The 23,226-nt window shown below is 38.4% G+C and overlaps 1 protein-coding gene across 2 annotated transcripts in view; it reads right to left on the reverse strand.

Moving 5' to 3' along the window:
• rnf17 (ring finger protein 17) overlaps positions 1-23,226 on the reverse strand; it is a 56,537-nt gene that overhangs the window by 27,311 nt on the left and 6,000 nt on the right. The window contains exons 3-18 of one of the 2 annotated variants that reach the window (XM_079426560.1): positions 21,947-22,041; positions 21,724-21,808; positions 21,505-21,585; positions 19,763-19,866; positions 11,235-11,403; positions 9,781-9,857; positions 9,568-9,642; positions 9,298-9,488; positions 9,025-9,129; positions 8,784-8,942; positions 8,360-8,531; positions 8,063-8,189; positions 7,623-7,789; positions 6,070-6,202; positions 5,836-5,989; positions 5,604-5,719 (exon numbers count right to left, since the gene is read on the reverse strand). In XM_079426560.1, coding sequence (XP_079282686.1) covers positions 5,604-5,719; positions 5,836-5,989; positions 6,070-6,202; positions 7,623-7,789; positions 8,063-8,189; positions 8,360-8,531; positions 8,784-8,942; positions 9,025-9,129; positions 9,298-9,488; positions 9,568-9,642; positions 9,781-9,857; positions 11,235-11,403; positions 19,763-19,866; positions 21,505-21,585; positions 21,724-21,808; positions 21,947-22,041 — 2,010 coding nt within the window. Of the gene's footprint in view, positions 1-5,603; positions 5,720-5,835; positions 5,990-6,069; positions 6,203-7,622; positions 7,790-8,062; positions 8,190-8,359; positions 8,532-8,783; positions 8,943-9,024; positions 9,130-9,297; positions 9,489-9,567; positions 9,643-9,780; positions 9,858-11,234; positions 11,404-19,762; positions 19,867-21,504; positions 21,586-21,723; positions 21,812-21,946; positions 22,042-23,226 lie in introns of both variants that reach the window. The other variant, XM_079426559.1, reaches the window with a different exon arrangement.

The following is a 23,226-nucleotide window of genomic DNA, read 5'->3' on the forward strand; positions in this document are numbered from 1 at the left end:
TCACGATTAGTCATGCTTTTCACCTTTGTTATTACTTTTTTGAGACGGTACCTCTTCTGTCTACTAAGTTCATCAAAGGTAGCTTTTCTCATAGCAATTTTACAAGACACCAAAAACCGCTTCAAATCTGGAAAGTAAACTTCAATTTGTGGTTTGCGAACTCCTTTAGTTTCATCGAGAAAATCACTTATTTGCTTCACCGTATACAACTTGGGGATGAATAATTCCATTCTTTCAGTATCCTCTCCATCCGACAGACTTCCTAAACTCTCTAGATCATTGTCTGAATCATTTTCAGAATGAGCATATTCTGAACTCATAGTGGACATCTGAGTATAACCTTCTACAGCTGCCTCAGTTTCCCCATCTGCTTCAGTATCCTCCATTCCCATTTGTTCTTTTTCTGATCGTTTATCATCTGTATTTACCATTGGTGTGGATTCTTCCCCAACACCAGCTTGATTTTTGACCACTTCAACACTATGGCCATTTTCTGCATCTTTATTGAGCGTTACATCAGCTGGTTTTGTAGGCGCTACTTCAACAGTGTATTTTTTTGCCGAGTATCTTGTTCAGTTGTTCTTGAATGAGACGGCCTGTCTGTTTGTTTATTTGGACATGTTTGTCTTACGTGTCCTTGTTCTCCGCACAAAAAGCACTTCATTTGATCTGAACTAATAAAGATAGTATAATCTTTGCCTTCATCTTTAACTTTCACGGCCAAACTAAGCGGATCTTGCTGCTCATTTAGTATCATATACGTATATCGCCGAAAAGACATGACGTGCTTGATATCAGGATTTTTCAACCCTAACGGGATCATCTTAATAGGAGCGGTTAATTTACCATATCTTCCAAGCACTCCCTGAATAACCTCGTTCTTAATGAATGGAGGAACATTTGATAGTACTATCTTCTTTGATGGAGTTGATAACGGTAATACTGGTAAAAACGTGTCATTAATTACAATTCCACGTTCAATCAGACTATCAACCAACTGAACATCGGCAAGAAAAATAACAACAGCTTTGTTCATTCTGGAAGCCGACTTAATATTTTGCCCACCAACCTGTTCACTAACTGCAACCAACACATCTTCCACAGATATGGAGTCATCTGGCATGCACTTCAATCCATGTTTGAGAGTCAAGCGCGAGAAATCTCCGCTTGACCCCATCGGTTCCAATTTGCTGACCTCAGTCAGCGCATAAACTAAAACTCTTAACAAAAGTAAATAAAGTATAATAAAGCGAAACAAACTGTCAAAAGCGTGCTCCACTACTGGATGGATGGATGGATGGATGGATGGATGGATGGATGGATGGATGGATGGATGGATGGATGGATGGATGGATGGATGGATGGATGGATGGATGGATGGATGGATGGATGGATGGATGGATGGATGGATGGATGGATGGATGGATGGATGGATGGATGGATGGATGGATGGATGGATGGATGGATGGATGGATGGATGGATGGATGGATGGATGGATGGATGGATGGATGGATGGATGGATGGATGGATGGATGGATGGATGGATGGATGGATGGATGGATGGATGGATGGATGGATGGATGGATGGATGGATGGATGGATGGATGGATGGATGGATGGATGGATGGATGGATGGATGGATGGATGGATGGATGGATGGATGGATGGATGGATGGATGGATGGATGGATGGATGGATGGATGGATGGATGGATGGATGGATGGATGGATGGATGGATGGATGGATGGATGGATGGATGGATGGATGGATGGATGGATGGATGGATGGATGGATGGATGGATGGATGGATGGATGGATGGATGGATGGATGGATGGATGGATGGATGGATGGATGGATGGATGGATGGATGGATGGAGAAAATGAGAAAAATGAGCGACCCCAACTCTTATCATTTTAAAGCCCTTAAAAACCATGAAGTGAACCCTGAAAAAAGTCCCCTAATTCAGATGGTCCTGAAGCTGCAAACACAGACTAACATGACTAACATCCAGCAGCAGGACACTCAAATAATCATCCACAACATTTGGCCCAACCAAATTATAAAAGAACAAAAAGAAAATTATCTAACCTATTGGAAAGAAACAACAGAAAAACAAAGTAAATAAATAAATAGAGATTACACAACTGCAGAATATCTGAGTACAGTGAAAGACTGTAAACTAAGAAGACAGATGACGAGGTACAGACTGAGCGGTCATACTCTGACTATAGAGACGGGCAGATATCGACAGCACTGGCTGCCCAGAGAGAGCCGCATCTGTCCATACTGTACTCATGGAGAAGTGGAGACAGAGCAACACTTCCTCACCAGCTGTCCTAACTATCAACACATTAGAGAGGCATTTTATCCCAAATTTGAAACACTTTACCCTGACTTCAAAATTTTAAACAAGAAAACACAACTTCAGTATTTATTAGGTGAAAAACAAGATTGCATCTCACTAGCAGCAAGATACATTGATGCCTGTCACAAAAAGAGGGAGGAGTCAACAAATCAGTGATGCGCCCACACACACACACTTTTAAACTGTTCACAGAATTCTAGAATTAATTTGTTCTATTTTGTTTAATTATATATACACACATGCATGTATTTTTTTAGACATACTTGTTCTATATTTAATGTAAACACTATGCTTTGGCAATACATTGTAACAATTGTCATGCCAATAAAGCACATTGAGTGTGTGTGTGTGAGTGAGTGAGAGAGAGTGAGAGAGTGAGAGAGAGTGAGAGAGAGTGAGAGAGAGTGAGAGAGAGAGAGAGAGAGAGAGAGAGAGAGAGAGAGAGAGAGAGAGAGAGAGAGAGAGAGACAATAAATGTATGTGTTTGCTTAATTTGTCCAATACCGAGCTTATCGATACTCCGGTCTTTCATAATTTAGCCCCGAGACCGATTTAATACCGAGTTTCGGTACCCATCCCTACTGTCACGTCCTCTAAAGTCAAAAATCTGGGTGTTATATTAGACAGCAACTTGTCCTTTGAAAATTATATTTCCCATGTTACAAAAACAGCATTCTTCCATCTTAAAAACATTACCAAACTTCCAAACATGCTATCCATTTCTGATGCAGAAAAGCTAGTTCATGCATTCATGACCTCTAGACTGGACTATTGTAATGCACTGCTAGGTGGTTGTCCTGCATCTTCAATAAACAAGCTACAGATAGTCCAAAATGCAGCGGCTATAGTTCTTACCAGGTCAAGAAAATATGATCATATTACCCCAATTTTACAGTCTCTGATACGGAACTGAATAGGTAGCCAGTGCATTTACAAAATATTATTACTTGCCTATAAGGCCCTCAATGGTTTAGCTCCTGCGTACCTAACTTGTCTTCTACCACGCTACAATCCAACCCGCTCCCTAAGGTCGCAAATCTCTGGACTTTTGGTAGTACCTAGGATAGCAAAGTCCACTAAAGGAGGTACAGCTTTTTCACATTTGGCTCCCAAACTCTGGAATAGCCTTCTTGATAACGTTCGGGGTTCAGACACACTCTGTTTAAATCTAGATTAAAGACACATCTCTTTAGCCAAGCATTCACATAATGCATTTTATAATCTTGTACTGCAGTTATATCTGATCAAATGTACATTTGTTATTATTCTTTAGCTTGGGTTGAAAAAAATCATTTTTGCTTAGATGGAACAGCAGCTACGCTAATTATGTCTCTATTTGTTTCTCTGTTTCTGCCATGGGATTAACATCCCGTGGTAACTAGACAGAAGCTTCAGTCTGGATCCAACCCTTAAATGATCTGAGATGACCGAACACCTGAGAAAAGATAATGCCAACCCCTCAAGAGGACTTCGGAGGATGCCAATGCTCAGACAACATACAGAATTACCAAATTTTGCCGTAAGTCAAACATATTAAGGTTCTGCAATATATAAATATATTGTGGAAACTTAAATTCCTGTAGAGCTGCTTTGCAACGATTTGTATCGTAAAAAGCGCTATACAAATAAACTTGAATTGAATAACTTTACACTACTTTGCCAACTTAAATGCCTTGTGAATAGGCAAACTAGCTTGAAAATTATGTAGTGTTAGGATTACGTTATTCATGTTAGATATTTACCAAAGGCCTTTCACATTCAGTCACATACGACAGCTGCACGATTCTGGATAAACTGAGAATCACAATTTTTTTTGTCTCAAGCAGAGATCATGATTCTCCCACGAAACAAAACAATGTGTTACAAAATATTATTGCTGCAGTCTATTTAAAAGCGTTTAATTTGAACGAATTAAACATTTAAATTAATATGTATTTCTAATATATTTAGTTAAATATATTAAAATTATGAAAAAGTGGTTTGAATGAATGATTTAATGTTTCACTCAAATACTTCACTTGTTTCTTTACTGGATGAATCAGCCTTTTTAAACGAGTCTCTTGATTCAATCAAAAATACATTTTTGGCGAAACAATGCAATCGACACAAACGTTATTTGAAGCGCCAGTTAACTTTCAAAAGGTCTATTTTGATCGCTACCATAAACATCATTGTTTATATCTGAACTATTAACTTATGAATGACTGTAATACAGAAATAATACTGTAGTTGAAAAGACTGTTTGTGAAGCTGTTACCCAAACATGGTAACTGTCTGCTCTGTCAGCAGCTGAACGCAGATGTGAATGTTCTGGTAAGACTTTTTTAAAGGTTTATTAGACACGGGTGAAGCTCTAGTGCAAATATATCAGTATTTATCCAAGTACGCGCACTTTTTTTTGGACTAAAAGCCCTAATATTAGGACGCTGTTCAGTGAGTGCAGCTATATGAACATAAATAAACCGCAGCAGATCTGACTGATATTCTAGACGAACTGTGAATAGAATAAAAGCACATTCATATTCAATGCGATCACGTCGACTCCAGAGGATTAAGTTAACAACTCAATATTTTAACTTTCCACATCCACCCCAACCCGTTTACCTTAGTTGTAAGTACCGTGTGTACTGTCCTCTTTTAAGAAATCAGACGGTAGGTGTAAAAAAGGTACGAGACAGAGCGGGATTTTGTTTTGCTGTCTATTTGTAGTCTCTTTTTAATGATAGGTCTACACATTTGTCAATCATCCCACTTGCTAGATGGGGAATGAACCCAGCGCTCTGATTGGTCGAAGTCCTCTTTCATTGCTGTTGCTTGATTTAAGTAGGCTACTGTGCGTGCACCAGGTTTTTGCGTAGTTTAAAGTGACAAATCGTACCTGCGTACTTTGAGGTCAAAATGCGTGCCCGCTACGCAAAATGCGTACAGGTTGGCAGGTCTGCAGATGATTCAGGTGTGTTTTAAAGACCTGCTTTGACAGACTTGCCACAGTATCATAATTTTCACAACAGTACAGTATCCACATTCAAACTAGTTACACTGCTGGTGGTGCTATGTGGTGCAATTTTCTCTGCACAATTGCCATGTACTGGCAAGCATTATTCATTAAGACCAATTTGATATTGATATAGGAACCGCTAATAAAGTAGGTTTCATTCATATTGTTCCCCCTTTAAACCAATATAAAATTGTGTCCATCATAGTATCCCAGTATACACGTAAACCTAAATCTTACCATTTCTGGCAAAGCAAAGAACTCATCCTTTATCTGTCTCAGATCTTTCACAGACAGTGTCTTTCTGTAGCCAAAATCCACATAACGAACCTCAACCATCCGACCACCAGGGAAACCTGAAAGATGAACAGAGGCAAACCTTTTAACCTTTATACATTGTATATAAAAGCAACAGTGGCTTGCTTTTCTTGTACGTTTACTTGTTTGATATATTGTACACACATGAACGCACCTATGACTTGAACCCTGCACCATTCTTGGTCATAGCTAGCGACGCAGGCCTGTGAGAGAGAAGGGCAGTAGATCTGGAACTCACTGGTTGCCTGGGGACGACTGTAACAGTCCTGGAGCTTTGAGTGCAACAGCAGGTACTCCATATTTTCAACCTGCAGTCACCAAGGATGTGTAAATCTCATTTTCAGTTAATTTCATTTTGACATTATAATAAATGTGTTTTTATACTCACTAGCTGTACATAGAAGTCTGACGGTGTGTTCACATGAGAAACCATAGCATTGACCTCAACATTGAGTGCAGGGTGAACTGATGGGTAGAAGAGTAGGGGTGCACTGCCAGGGACGACTATAGGAGAGTAGAATCTGTACAGAAGTCATATAGCAACATTGTTAATGTCAACAAAATCTTACATTTTGTTTTATTCTGTTTTGTGTCATGGTTTACATGGTTCACAGTGTTTTGCTTCTGAATTAATCCACATTTTGAGCGAATCAGGTGAACCAATGATTCAATGGCCCATTTATAAAGAGAGCCATTTACTTAATTCCTGAATGAATTGGCCATTTTAACAAATCGAATGTCTCCAAGACTTATTCATTAAGGCATTTAAAGTGCCCCTTTTATGGAGTTTTGAAAATGACCTTTCATGCAGTGTGTAATACAGCTCTAAGTGAATGAAAACATCCTGCAAAATTTTAAATCCGAAAGTGCACCGTATATAAAGTTAGTCTCTTAAATGAAAAAGTCGATTCTAAATCATTAAAATAAGTAACTTTTAAAACTAATCCCAAGCAGTTTCATGTTGACGTCAACATGAAACATTAGCATATTGCCCACCCACTTGTTGCGTGTGCAGACCCCGGAAAACATTCATTGTATTTCACTAGGTGCTGCTTTTGGAGCGGTTTCCCTGGTAATGCTGTACAAAGCAGTACTGTGCTCACAAACTCTGGTTGATTTAATTTCTTCATGCCTGTAATGCCTGATAAAGCAATCACAGCAGATTAGTGTCACGCAAAGGAGGGTTTTGGAAAAATTAATCTTTGAGCGAATCGTTTGGGAGTCTTTGAGCAAATAAAGCAAAATTAAATGTATATAAGAAAAAAGTTTTAGTTTTTTTTTTACCTTGCATGCATGTCAACCTGTTGTTGGGGACTCCCAAAACTAAAATATGAACCTTTCATAAACCATATAATAGGAGCACTTTAAAGTCCTATACTGTCAGTTTAGTTTACTCACACTCATGTCGTTTCTTTTGCAAAACATAAAAAGTTATTTCGAACAATGTTGGTCACCACTGACTATGTAAATCAATTTTTTTTTTTTTTTTTTAACTATGGAACATTTGAGAATTTGTTAATCCATTGTATTTTAAAAATTAGTGTGTAATAATACGATTAATCTGAGATTAGATTAATCACCATGTCATAATTATTTAAATTAAAAATATTTTTCACTTGACAGTCCCAACTAATATATAACCTGTACCTTCCTAGCTCATTTATACTATAAGTTCTTTGCGTCAAAGAACTAAAATGAAACAAATGGCTAAAGTATGCTTTTATCCAGCATACTTTAGGCAATTTGTGGCATTTATTACTACTTATTTTATGAATCATGTTCTACCATTTAGTCTCAAAATGCTCTCGAGTTGTAGGTTTAATTGTTGAATGTACTGGGGAAAAAAACAGAAGAAATCCAGATAGAGCCAAACAGATGGGAGAGTAAAAAGAAAATGCTGTAAGGATGGAACTGGGAGCCCCAGATGTGACAATTACATACCTGGCCAGCTCCATGAACACCAGGTGCTCCCGCAGAGACACCATTGGCGTTTTCTTCAGATCCACTAGCAGCGAGTCTCCGTCCTCACCGAACACCTGCATCTCCACAGCCTCAGATCCCAGCAGGCTCCTCATCTCGTCAGCTGCCTCTAAACTCCACCCTCTCACCTGATAAAAATAAAAAATTTAATAAAAAACAAGAAAACAAAAAGGTCTTGCCAGTTATTGATTGTGCCTAGTCACAAGTGATGCTAAAATTTCTCATACTCTCTAATAACCTCTATAAATACAAAACGAGATCAGAAACAAATTCTTTTTGCACCACTAGATGGCAGCTGAATGCCTGAATATTTATTTTGAATAAATACAGCACTTTTGACATGTATTTTGGTGCACTCAGCTGCAACACTAATACAGTAAATACATCTCCACAACTTATACCAAGTCTGCAGGAATAATATCTTTAAGGGAGCATTTGATGGCCAGAGGAACCCAGCCATTCATTTCAGCCAGAGTAGCAGCATCGGGTCTCCGCAGACACTCATTCAACATGCTTAAATCTCCATCACTGAAGATGCACAAAGAGAAAACATGCATACATTGAATGAGGGAATTGATGCAATGAGCAGATTTACTTGAGATACATGAGCATGCAAAATATTATGCACACAACTAAGAAATAAAGATAACATCTCTGTCTTTAAGTTTTTACATACGTATACACTATTTATTTCTCACCTTGGAATTGAAATGCCCTTGGAGAAGCCAAAGTCCTGGAAGTAGACACACAGACGGGAGACTTCTGATGCAAGGCATTTGGTCACACTCTGGAAACACTCCTTCTGAAAGAGCTCAGTCACCGTTACCCTACACCACATATCCTCCTTCCAATAGATAAAGAGCATAGAGCCTGTGCACAGAGATGCAAACAATCAGATAGCCACATCTCAAAGTTTATCTTTTAATCTTCTTTAGAAAGCATTTTCTGCATGTTTACTTATGCTCATTCACTTTTTATGATGTGCATAGGAGACGTTAACAATAAAGTCTTACTGACCCCAAACTTCCAAATGTTAGTTTTAGTCAATAACTAAATAAATTAATATTGATGACTGATGAAATTTCACTGTCAAATAAGAGACCATCATTAACATGCATATACCTGTCTTGATTTCATCACTGAACGTGAAGAGGCTACCGTCTCCTGAGCAGAATTCGTTGACCTTTCTGGTCAACTTTAGGCCTGTCTTCTGTTCCATCATATAGCGTACATAGAAATGTCCAGGGTTCACAATGTGAGTCGCGATAACATAGTGCACCACTACAAAAGACAAATATTTTTTTATATACAAGGGAGCGGTCTTCGGTAATTCAGGAGATTAACCTACAAATAAGCCACATACGTTTAGGCTGTGGAGTTACGGGCCTATCAAAATGCTGCCTGCGATGTCTTCTAAGTGCTTTGTGTCTTTCATTGCACCTTGGTTCAGGTCCTGGGGAACTATGAGCTAAAAACACACAGTTCAACATATTACAAAAGAACATAGGTAGATTAAAAGTAAAAGTCACTTGACAGCCCTAATACAAACATATCAAATATAGTCACATTCAGACAGACAGAAAAATTATTCACATCAATATGCTGATTTTTTTTCCCCAACCCTGCATACACACACCTATTTCCACTATCTCTGAAGAAGTGTCTGTGTCTTCCATGATTTCCTCTATGAAATTTGGCCTGCGTGTGCTTTTCTTTTTTGGAATGGGGTCTGCATTTCCTCTAACAGACTGACTAGAGCTGTCCCAGACCTCCACACCACTCTTCACGATGTGTTGTACAGGCTCCACTGTAACTTCTTCCACAATACTGTCACAATCATAAAATGAACACAAAAATCAGATTACAAGGTTTTAATTCAATAGAGCACATTGTATAAAACACTTACCAGTCATCAGTGTCATCTATAATTTTAAGACAGTTTCTCAAACTGTCAACAAGACTGTCCATTTGAAAACTGCAACTATATGTATAAATACAAACAAAATGAGAGAATTTAAACTTTAGTATGCATGTAAAAACAGCTGCATGCATCCATTTTTGTGACTATATTAATTGCATTCTGAAGCTCTTATATTAATTGTGTACAATGGTCCCCTACCGGAGTCCTGAACGCAACGACATAGAGCTCATGTCGTATGATTTAGCATCCACTGGAATGTGTAGTGTCTCCAAAATCTGAAAACAATTAAAACAAAAGCAAAAACTGAGGAGAAAATACACGATACTTTGAACATTTCTTATTTTGAGATGCATTGTAAACACAAATATGAGATATAAATGTAAAGTATCTGAAATATATCTGATGGAAATATTTGTTTGATGTAGACTACCAATAAAAAACAAAAAGGGAAATTAATTTCAAAATTTCTTTGTTGTTGATGACTATTCTTAAAGCTATAATGGCCTTTTTAACAATGAATCGTCTGATCAAATCTTTCTTTTTTTACCGAGACTGATTGACACAGGCAGCCAATCAGCATTCGCTGATCCACATGCAGGCAGACATCCCACCCACAACGCTTAATGTGAAGTTGAGTGCGAGTCCATCGGTGCGCTGATGCGGACGCTAAACTTGGCAGTTGCATGTCATATATAGTTCCACCAAAGAACGTATACTGACAAGAAGTGAAAGCCAATAAAACATTCCAGTGCAAAAGCAGCAGACCTACGCTTCCATTTTGGAGCGAAAGCGACTTGGCAGTCCACTAGCTTCTTGCTGTCGATATTGTAAATATCAGATGCTTTGTTTAAAAAAAAAAAAAAAAAAAAAACACATTAAAGCTGAAATAAAACCTGAATGACGACAACAACAAGACTAGTGATCATCAAATCCTTTTACCAGTTTATTTTACAGACTTTGTTCTTTTTACAGTCTTCCCTTTTTTTTTTCTCCACAAAACCTTTGCTCTCTAGAAACTAGGGCTGTGCGATTTGGGGAAAATATCTAATTGTGATTTTTTTTTTTATATATTGAGATTTGATTTGTCACATAAACAATTATACAGAGTATAACCAGCAGTGAAATGTAAGTCAGGTCCGCTCCAAGGACAGTGCAATTATATAGAATACAAAAAACACAGAATGTACATAAATATTAAGAATTACATAGCAGCAATACGAGGTAAAAAAAAAATTATGAACAACTTATTGATATAGTGATATTTACATGGAGTATAGTACATGGATATATATTGCCTTTATTCATAGTTGTTTATATTAAAGTTACCTATGGACATTTCACTTGTATTTCAGTGTAATTTATTCACTAGTGCTCAACTTAATGCGCTTGCATGCATAAAGTTCATAAAATTCAGTTTCCATCTAGTAGAAAGCATTTATGTCTTTGTTGAATTTGTAATTGAAAGCTTATTGCAATACTTCACAGCATGAATGCAACATTAACTATTATCTTACTAATTTGTAAACATGATTTCTTTCCTAAGATTTAAATCGAGTTAAGTAAACAAACCATTTTCATGTTATCTGAGTTTGCTCCACACAGACCATTTAACACTATGCATAACACTATATGGAATCCTACTACAGCGTTACCTTGTCTAGGTTGCAATAGGCCTCCAGAGAAGGAACCTGTCGGACATGCCGAGCTTTCTGGATGGCTGTTTGCAGTTCCTTTATTCTCTCTTCTATTTTCTTACATTCCTTCCGACCGTCCGTGAAGAGCAGATCCACATTACTCAATTTTGACACCAATACACTCCGTCTACAAATTCCACAAAATTAATAACAAAAATTATTTACCAAGTCTGAAGATACCTACAAGACACCACACAGGGCTCCAGACCAAAAAAAAAAAAAAAAAAAAAAAAAGCCAGTCAAAAAAAAACTTAGGTGCCAAATAATTTTTTTTAGGTGCTACAGAATAAACGCGTTTTATTAATTTTTTTTACCTTTTGAGATTTCAATCATACTGTCATGTGTTTGTCATGGGGAAGTCGTGGCCTAATGGTTAGTGTCGGACTCGTAAACTAAAGGTTGTGAGTTAGGGTCTCAGGTCCGGCAGGAATTGTAGGCGGGGGGAGTGAATAACCTCGCCACCCTCAATACCATGACTGAGGTGCCCTTGAGCAAGGCATCGAACCCCCAACTGCTCCCCGGGCGCTGCAGCATAAACGGCTGCCCACTGCTCCGGGTGTGTGTGCACTTTGGATGGATAAAATGCAGAGCACAAATTCTGAGTATGGACAATCATACTTGGCCACGTCACTTTAATTTTTTGTGTCTAATCTTTTCTGGACTTTATCAGCATTTTAATACATCTTGTAAATGACCTGGGAACTAAGACTTAGTTCACACAGCAGGTCTTAATGCTCAGATCTGGGCCCGTATTCATGAAGAATTTTAGTGCTAAGAGTTGCTCCTAGTAACAAAATTCTAAGAAAATTCTTAGAAATATGGGTGTTTCCTCTTAAAATTAAAGAAAAGATCCTAGTAAAGAAAAAAAGTAATTCAGAAAGCATCTTAACCCTTAAAAGAGGTCTTAAGGTCCAAAATTGTTAGGAGTACGGACGAGGACTTTTAAGGGGCTTAAGAGTTTCTTTAGCAGTGGAGAAAATGGACGAAACATGAAGAGGGAGAAGAAATGCGTTGCACACAATGCATAACAGTGACTTAAGACGCTACACATTAGATCGTGCAGGGATCATGTTTGTGACCGATCTTATTAGAGACACGCTAACAACTGAAATGCTGAAATGCCATAGCGCCAGAAATGGATGTAATCACTACATTAACATATTTGGCAACTGGAAAAATGCAACTATGCAGCAGTGATGATTTGGGTCTGTTAGAGCACTTATTAGGCTATGTCTCTGTTCATTTCCAATAAAATACGGTATGTATGCAGGGCCGGCGCCAAGGGGGGGCACTCGCGGGCCGTGCCCCCCAAACGAGTTACTGTGCCTCCCCACTTTCCATCCTTCCCCTCCTTGCTGAACGCGATCGAATTTGAAAGTGAAAGTACCGATAAAACAGCGCACAAAGCGATTGCACGCTTTAGCGAGCGTCAGCAACTGCACGAGATCACATTGCATTGCATTGAATTTCGTGTGGTGCATTCGCATGGGATAAGCAAAGTCTGTGATTTTACTTGAAATTACTGACTTATCTCCCGGATGTCAAGGCTTTGAGAGTCCCGTTCTATGGTCCAATTAGATGGATTTAAAAAAAAAAAAGAAAAAAAAACTAATATAGTTTTGTGCCCCGTGTCATTTACATTTCATCAGGTTAAAATAATCAAGTTTTATGCTTGATTTATTTGTAACAAACCTTTTCAGCTTCTCTTTCTGCAAATTGTATGGTGTAGCGATATGACAGCACCTAAAATACTATCAAACACTCCAAAGCAGCTCCATTCTTTGCAAAAGATGGATAAAAAGGAGCACAGGAAACAAAAACCTTGAAAAATTATATACGACCCGCCAAATGCTGGCCAAAAATCACAGAGATGCCGATTCGCACGGGACTAATATTATCACAGGACCTCGGTGTAATATGGTAGGTTATTTGTGGGGGAATTTTTACTTTACAAATTACAGACATGGACGAGTCGCACGGGATTAAGATCACAGACAACCTCCGCAATTATTACAAATGACTGAAGGTCACCAGGTAATACTAATCCCGTGCGAATAGGGCTTTAGTTTGGGCTCCTCCTTTCATCCTATAGAAATGTTGTCATTTCTCACACATCCAGTCGGGTTTTTCCATTAGTAACATGTAATTTTATAGGACGTGTTGAATTTTATCTTTAGCTTGCATTCTTTATCATGTAGCCAACAGATTAAGTAAAAATAATATGCAATAACGAATAAATATAGCAAAATGCTCCTCTTTATAGTTATTTTTCTAGCTGACTGATGAGCTTATGGACACCGAACAGTTATTCTAAGGTAAATGTATTGTTACGTGGCATTGTTTACAAGCTTTAAACATTTTCCGCAATTTGACAGAATGAACGATTACATGAGACATTTCAATAAGCTGGACTGTAGGCTCTCTTATAAAATAGCCTACCTTTTGATGTTAATTCACGTTCATTTCATAGGCTACTATAGTAGAGAAAGATATGGGTTCACTTGCCGCTTGAACTGAGGCACTAAAGCGATTGCGCCTGCCGCATTAAAGAGCACCAAAACCGTATTTATTTTATGAATTTGGCAGAATGTTAAAGCTGAAGTTTTTTTTATTAAAAAGTAACAAAGCTTATTGTGACTACTGGATGGCAAGTAGGCTACAAACAGGCTAATATGAAGTTCACGCATATAGACCAGTGGTTCTCAACCCGCAGCCCGCCAAAAATGCAAATGCGGCCCACAATGCTGACCACGTTAAAAAAAAACAAAACAAAAAAAAACCATTTGATTTTTTTTAATGGTTTTAAACAAATAAAAGTTAGAACAAGAATGTCAAAATTTTGGTGATCATGTACTGTTTTCAGACATTCGCAGTACTGACGCAACTGAACGTGCAATTACACAATTGACACACAATTACAAGCACGCTCTGGCAGATTTAAAACGGTCATCAATTAACGATCAAAATGGACAAGTTTGTTATTAGAGGAGAAAAAAAAAAAAGATGTGAGGAAAATACCAATGAAGGAACACATGCAAGCAACAAAGAGTCGCAGCATCAGCAGTGAAGGTAGGAGAGTCCTTGAAGAATGGAAGAATCAGTTTGCCGTCAACGAGCGAGATGGACAGCCTTTCTGCTAGCTCTGTAGTAAAATACTGGGTGTATGAAAAACTTACAATGTCAAAAGACATTTCGATACCACCCATGCAACTTTTGACAAGAAATATCCACCTGGATCTCAGGAAAGAGCTCTCAATAGGGATGCACGATATTTATCGGACCGATAAATTATCGACCGATATGAGAGAAAATTACGTCATTTTTATTGCTCCGATTAATAAATTAAATCCAATAACTAGATCCGATAAAGTATGCTTGCTGGTAAATCAATCAATCAGTCTGATTTATCCGAGATTCATCTTCTTTCCGAGTGCAAGTGTTTGCAGCTTTAAACTGCAGTGACTCAGCATGTGTTGTGCTCATTACGTCATCATTTGCAAACATGTCTTCGGCGGTCTGGAAGTTTTTCTCGGTGGCACAGGAGGACAATGCCATTGCTATTTCCAGCGCGTGTTCAGCAAGGACTCCGAAAGGAGGAAAAAAGGCATCAAGTAGGGTTGTGACAGTGAGGAAAGCTTCCCACTGGTTAATCGACGCGTGTCAACACCTTACCGATATCACCTCGGTGGATGGGGGGGGGGGGGGGGGGGGGGGGGTGGACGTCATTTGAGTCTTCCTCACTTTCCTTCGGTTTTAAATAGCTTGTAAAAGCACCGTGCGTATTTTATTTTCACTTTTAAATTAACGGCAATTCGGCATCAATTACAACATATAGCTAACTTTTATTAACAAAACAAATAAAAATGCACCATACTACAGGTGCTGGTCATAAAATTAGAATATCATGAAAAAGTTGATTTCAGTAATACCATTCAAAAAGTGAAACTTGTATATTAGATTCATTCATTACACACAGACTGATATTTCAAATGTTTATTTCCTTTAATTTTGATGATTATAACTGACAACTAATGAAAGTCCCAAATTCAGTATCTCAGAAAATTAGAATATCAATTAAGACAAATGCAAAAAAAAAAAAAAAAAAAAAGATTTTTAGAAATGTTGGCCAACTGAAAAGTATGAACATGTACAGCACTCAATATTTAGTTGGGGCTCCTTTGGCCTGGATTACTGCAGCAATGCGGCGTGGCATGGAGTCGATCAGTCTGTGGCACTGCTCAGGTGTTATGAGAGCCCATGTTGCTCTGATAGTGGCCTTCAGCTCTTCTGAATTGTTGGGTCTGGCGTATTGCATCTTCCCCTTCACAATACCCCATAGGTTTTCTATGGGGTTAAGGTCAGGCGAGTTTGCTGGCCAATCAAGAACAGGGATACCATGGTCCTTAAACCAGGTACTGGTAGCTTTGGCAGTGTGTGCAGGTGCCAAGTCCTGTTAGAAAATGAAATCTGCATCTCCATAAAGTTGGTCAGCAGCAGGAAGCATGAAGTGCTCTAAAACTTCCTGGTAGACGGCTGCGTTGACCTTGGACTTCAGAAAACACAATGGACCAACACCAGCAGATGACATGGCACCCCAAACCATCAATGACTGTGGAAACTTTACACTGGACCTCAAGCAACGTGGATTATGTGCCTCTCCTCTCTTCCTCCAGACTCTGGGACCTTGATTTCCAAAGGAAATGCTAAATTTACTTTCTTCAGAGAACATAACTTTGGACCACTCAGCAGCAGTCCCGTCAAGACGCTTCTGATGCTGTCTCTTGTTCAAGAGTGGCTTGACACAAGGAATGCGACAGCTAAAACCCATGTCTTGCATACGTCTGTGCGTGGTGGTTCTTGAAGCACTGACTCCAGCTGCAGTCCACTCTTTGTGACTCTCCCCCACATTTTTGAATGGGTTTTGTTTCACAATCCTCTCCAGGGTGCGGTTATCCCTATTGCTTGTACACTTTTCTACCACATCTTGTCCTTCCCGTCGCCTCTCTATTAATGTGCTTGGACACTTGCTCTGTGAACAGCCAGCCTCTTTAGCAATGACCTTTTGTGTCTTGCCCTCCTTGTGCAAGGTGTCAATGGTCGTCTTTTGGACAACTGTCAAGTCAGCAGTCTTCCCCATGATTGTGTAGCCTACAGAACTAGACTGAGAGACCATTTAAAGGCTTTTGCAGGTGTTTTGAGTTAATTAGCTGATTAGAGTGTGGCACCAGGTGCCTTCAATATTGAACATTTTCACAATATTCTAATTTTCTGAGATACTGAATTTGGGACTTTCATTAGTTGTCAGTTATAATCATCAAAATTAAAGGAAATAAACATTTGAAATATATCTGTCTGTGTGTAATGAATGAATCTAATATACAAGTTTCACTTTTTTTAATGGTATTACTGAAATAAATAAACTTTTTCATGATATTCTAATTTTATGACAAATTAGACAAAATAACAGATAATTTACAAATTTTAAATATGCATGGTAGGCCTATACAAAACTGAAAATCAGTAAAGACTGAGGAACAAATAATTATAAAACGTTGAACGTTTATTAGCGAGATGGAAAGTTGATGCACGGACTGCATACACCTTGATGTAAAATAATGGGAAAAATATCACAGTTTAAATTAAATAAAAATCAGCAAATACTGTGGAACCAAATAGGCTAAATGAGAAACGAATGTTTAAAAAATAAATAAATAGACCTTCCATTATCATCTTAGATAAATGGCAAGTCAACAGGCTTTTCAAAATCCAAAAATATTTTTAAAACAGGCGCTTTTACATTTCGTTTTGAAACTCTTCTGCCATTGTCTTTTTCACCTCACTCTTGTCAGTCAGCTCGACTCACTCTCCTCATGTGATAAAATGAAATCTGATCTGTGATGCGCGACTGTCGTTCGTTCACAAAAATGAACCGAAATACATGCCTTACAGACATGATAAATATCTAAAGAAAGCTTTAAATCGCTACTTAACGAAATAAATAAAAACGAAAACAAAAACTATTTAATACAATCGTTATCCGTGAAGATTCACTTCTCTCTAAAGGCGCGTCTATCCAGGAGATGGTGAATCCTTACTATTTCCCGCGGACACATTCATGGTAATTACTTTTGCTGGGGCTTTTTCTTTATTGTGGGTATTTGAAGCAGAACTCGTCATCTGTGCTGACGGCTCGCTGCTGCTGCGGGACACTAAACACCGTCGAGTCGCTCTTGACAGTCATGGCAGCACGGACTCATGTTGTTTCCACCAGCGCGGCAATTTTTTTTTATCAATAATTGATGGATGTCTAAAATATAAAAAGATAAGGAGAAGCCTAAAACAGGCCTGAGGCCCAACCCGCATCTGAACTATGACGTTAAAATTGGCCCGAAGCCCAGCCCTAGGGACATAAAATAGGAGCCCGACTTTAAATTAAATTTAAAATAATAATAATTGGGGGCTAAAAGTGTGTTGTAATGCAAGCGTTACTGAACATGTACAGAGTAAAATATTATTGAAAATTGATTAGTAATGCCTTACACTACTGCGTTACAGCAAAAAGTAATACGTTACTGTAATGCATTACTTTTGTAACACCTTACTCCCAACGTGGCGTTGAAAACGCTTCATGAACGAACAAGGGGAGAGGACATTCATAGAGCACTTAGTGAAGCATGCAAAGACATGAACATACCGGCATCCTCGGTTGTCTCCATCACTACTGGCGCACCGCCCTCAATGACGGGAAAACACAAGGGTCTCGTTGCTGAAATGCGAAAAATCTCCCAACTTGTTGGCATTTCACTGTATTGTGCACCAGCAAGCACTATGCAGCAAGTTAGTTGATGGATACTTCGTGGAGGTTATGGGTACCATGATCAAGGTGATCAACTTCATTCGAGCGCAGTCTCTAATGCACAGCTGTTTATTGTGTTGTTGGACGAACTGGACAGTGCCTACGGAGACCTCATTCTGCACAGTGAAGTGAGATGTCCAAGTCGGGGAAAAGACTTGCATCGCTTTCTGGCTGTACTCCCCGAGATAGTTCACTTTCTTAAATGACATCGGTGAGGGAGAACGATTTCCAGTCTTGAGAGACAATGAGTGGAAGACAAACGTTGCTTTTCTTGCAGACTTCACAGCTCACCTAAACAAGCTGAACCTGCAACTTCAAGGTGACAGCCCAACAGGTCATCAACATGTTTTCCGTGTTGAGAGTTTCAAAATGAAGCTAGGAATGTACACAGCACAACTGAAAGATGGTGATTTAACTCTCCACTTCTGAATGACGCTTGTGAGGATGTACTGGACATACAACAGAGAGAACGATTCGTTAAAACTGTCAATCAAATGCAGGAAAAATTCATCTCTTGTTTTTCTGATTTTGAGGAAATAAAATCTACAGGGCATTTCATCAGAGAGCAATTCACTTTCCCTGTGGATTTATTTTTTATTTTTTTAAATCAAGGACTTAGCTGCAACTTTCGGTTTGGCCCGCTGCGCACTTGAAGATGAACTGATGGATGTTCAGGCAAGAGGACATACCGCGCAGAAGTCATCCTCCGTTGCAGAAATGTGGCGAAACATCTCTGGACAAAACCTCAGATTATTAAGTTCAAAAGTGCTTTCCATTTTTGGATCTACATACATTTGCGAACGCACATTTTCTGCAATGACATGCATCAAGTCACGTTTCCGTGCATGTCTTACAGACTGCAACTTACAGTTGCAACTTAATTGTGCTGTTACTCCTTTTGAGCCGAATTTCTTCAAATTGGTCTGCTCCTGACAACATCAGGTGTCCCATTAATGGTAAGTAGAATTATACTCTCTAATAAGAAGTCTAATTGTAATCATTTAGATACCTTAATATCTGGTTAGTTTGCATTGGTGACGTCATATGTAAATGATATGTGGCCCGTGAGACTTGAACTTGGACATAGTGTGGCCCACTGAAAAAAAAAAAAGGTTGAGAACCACTGATATAGACTAAGATCTTGATAACAAGAAGCCATATTAGTAATGATTATAAATGAGAATTGTTAATGATATTGCCAATATCCACACAGCTGACAGCTTTACCTGTTGAAGTTTGTTCAAGTTGTGCACGAAATAGACACTGCTTTTCTGCACTTTCACTTTGTACTTCTCCTACATTTTGATCTCTCTCGCGCTGCACAACTGAGTTGCAGTTAGCAGGCGTTTCGGCAGAGATGAGGACTGTTTGAAACTTTTTCCACTAAAACTTTGATGCGCATTGTCTCAGTTTAATATGTGAACAAATTTTTCCCCTGATTGTTTTGCCATCATATCTATTAAGTCACAACACGTAAACATACCTACATAGTCGCCAGTGGCGACCTCACCAAAAACTTCACTCTCAAATTAATATTTTTGGTCGCAAATGCGACCGTTTTAGTCGCAGTCTGGAGCCCTCCCACAGAATAATTCATCTCAGTTTGTGCCTCTAAAAATTGTCCACGTACCTTTTCTGCAGAATACCCTTTGCTTTGTCAACAGCCTCATCAATTTCTCTGATTATTCGACTTCTCTCTTTCCTCAGTTGAGCATGTATACCACTGGAAAGAGTCTTAAATCACACACAAAACAGCAATTTCACATATACTGTTGAAGAGGCATCAAGTAGGGCTGCAACGATTCCTCGAGTAACTCGAGTAACTCGATTACAAAAAATTATCGAGGCAAATTCCTCTGCCTCGAAGCCTCTTTTAAATAATTTTAAAGCTCACATCACGTTCTTTCGCAATTATTATTTTTTGTATGACACAACGCGCTTACGTCACCCAAAAAGCGGAAGGAGACGCAAGTCGTTAGCGGTGTTTTGATTTGAGAGCGCGGGCAGCAAAATGGAAGATGGGAGCGGTAACAATGAGCAAAGAGAAGACTCAAACAAGAGAAAACGACAGAAAATGTCCAAGGTTTGGGATCATTTCAAATTGAAAAGTAAAGAGAACGCCGTGGTGTGTATATTGCAAGATCGAGCTAGCATACCACAACAGCACGTCGTCCATGCTACAGCATCTAAACAGAAAGCATCCACTCTACTCAAAGACCGGAGGACCGTCACCCGAGACAAGGTAATAAATTCAATGTAGCGTTAAATCAATGTGATTGCTAGTCGAGAGGAAGGCTGTTAAATAATGTACGTTAATTATGTAAGGGATAAACCACAACGGCCAGTGCAATTTAATGAAAATATACCGCACGACGTTGTGATGTGTGATGCGGTCACGACGTGCCGTGGAGGTGTGGTATATTTTCATAGAATTGCACTGGCCGTCATGGTTTATCCCTTACATGATAAACGTACATTATTTAACAGCTGTGGGGTAACTAACCAATGGAAATAATTTACTGTCAAAAAAGTTGTGAATGGCTTTTACGATGAAACATACTATATACTTTCAGGGCTAGATTACAGCATGACCCATACACAAAATAAATATATTTGAAATATGTTTTCACAATATATCTGAAATATATTTTTTGGAATATATGCAAATATTCGAAATTGGCCCAATAAATATATTTTAGTTATATTTCAGAATATATTTCAAAATGATAAATATAAGTGAACAACAATGCAAATATATTTCAGATATATTGTGAAAACATATTTCTTTTGTGTATGGGGAAACCTGTTGTGCATTTTAATAAGCTAAATTGCTTTTCCTCTTTTTCTCCCTCTCAGCACTTCACAACGGAGTATGGACAGCTTTGTTCGCCCAGCTCAGTCATGCACTGTTCAAATGTTGAAGTTTGAATAAATACATTTTTTTTTTGAGAAATAAAAGCCAAATGCTTGATCATTTTACAGCCACATCATTTTCGTTATGCATTATTTGTTTTGGTTGTTTAAAAACACAAAAAAAGTTTTTATCCGATTACTCGATTAATCGATCGATTAAGTGCTGGATTAATCGATTACAAAAAGAATCGATAGCTGCAGCCCTAGCATCAAGTAATCATGAAATCAAGATGGACAATTCCTTTAATAAAAAAAAAAAAAAAAGTCAGTTTTAAATATAAACAATTTCTTCACCCATCATTTCTTTTTCCTCATAATCTTTCATAAAACAATAACGTTTCCTCAGAGCAACAACTCTTCTAAAAAAAAATAAATCTAACCATGCAAATGATTCCTACATAAGAACACATATTTCTACATAAGACTACATACAAGATTTTGTACGGTTTCTCATTGTACCTTGTGAAGTTTATCAAGTTGACTGAGGTTTTCTGTTGCTTTCCCAAGAGCTTCATCCAAAACTTTAACAACATCTGGCCTCTACATAAACAAACATACACCTTCATTACTGAGCTCTTATCTTGTTCTGAGAATATTAATGGAATCTTATCTTAAGGAAAAGATGAGACTGCATAACATTTCACGATTCAGAGTCATACAAGTGGAAAGTGTCTGTACCCCTTCAGCATTCTCCTGTGTGTGGACGGCTGCAGATGACGGTGGGCTCTTAAACCTTTGAGATTTACACCTGTCTCCAGATTGCCTGCTAACAGTAACCTTTATTTTCCAATTTCAATTTTAACTTCTTGAACAATTTTTCATTAAAAAACAGTTCTATAGTGTTTAAAGTGTTTAAATATATACTGGATTTTAAGACTAAAACTGCATGTTGCATTAATACCCTTTTTTTGTGTTCATCCGTGCTGTATAGATGAGGCCAATGATTCTGCTGTCCACCTCCAAACCATCAACTCCTTCCTCAATTCTGGTGTCCATCTATATTAAAACAAACAAAAGACTCCATCATCAACGCCAACACCAATCTGAATAATCCCATTTCACAGGAGAGGTTAATAAAGATCAATAGGATTGCAAACCAGTGCTTGAAATTGTGGAATTTGCTCCTGTGAGGCTAACTTCAGTGGTTTCTTTAAAGCAGGGATCACCAAGTTCGGTACTGGAAGGCCAGTGTCTTGCAGAGTTTAGCTCCAACCCTAATCAAACACACCTGAAGCAGTTAATCAAGGTCTTACTAGGTGTACTTCAAACTTCCAGGCAGGTGTGTTGAGGCAAGTTGGAACTAAACTCTGCAGAACACCGGCCCTCCAGGATCAAGTTTGATGACCTCTGCTTTAAAGTATAAAGAAAAAAATAAGTAAAATGCCCCTTACTTGTACAAAAACGGAGATTAACAATATGGGGGATGAGAAAGCTTCTTACAGACTTTTTTGGTCATTTCAAAGGCCTTTTGTACTCCTTACATACATGAAATTGAACAAACTTATGCTTGCTTACACATTTATTAATGCTATTTTAAATTTAAAAATACATTGCCTCACACACCCACATCTTTCGTAGGTGCAATGGATAAGTCTAATATGAACCCTTAAAAAGTACAAACAATGTATGAATCCCAAATTTTATTGGTCAACTGACTGAAATGTTACCTTTTTTAATATTTACAATTACTATAAAGTCATCAAAACTGCCTTGTCATTAGGGAAATATGGTACGATGAGGATATAGTTTATTGCTGTATATAAATATCAGTGGCGGAGCCAGAGGGGTTCCAGGGTGGCACTGGACACCTCTGACATCTGATCGGCCACCCTGGGTGCCACCCCAATAATTAATATGCAACCATTTCATTTTCTTTGTGTAATCATACTGAAAAAAAGCATTTATTTTAGCCTCGAACTCAAGGATGCGACACGTTTGGTGTTCTGCATCGCGCCATTTCCAGCGTCTACGCGATCTCGTGCCACACGTTTTCTTACGGAGTGAAAAACATTGCAGAGCAGAGAGAACAAAGACAACGAACTGACAGACAAGACAGAGCAGGTTACTTTTGATAATAGGAAACAAAGGATTATTCATTAAGAATTTCAAACAATAAAATTCATTCAAGCAAAGCAGGAGTGCATTCTAATTAACATCAAAAACACTGAATGAACGTCCGGT

Source organism: Barbus barbus (assembly GCF_936440315.1).
Source record: "Barbus barbus genome assembly, chromosome: 10".
Classification (NCBI taxonomy): Eukaryota; Metazoa; Chordata; class Actinopteri; order Cypriniformes; family Cyprinidae; genus Barbus; species Barbus barbus.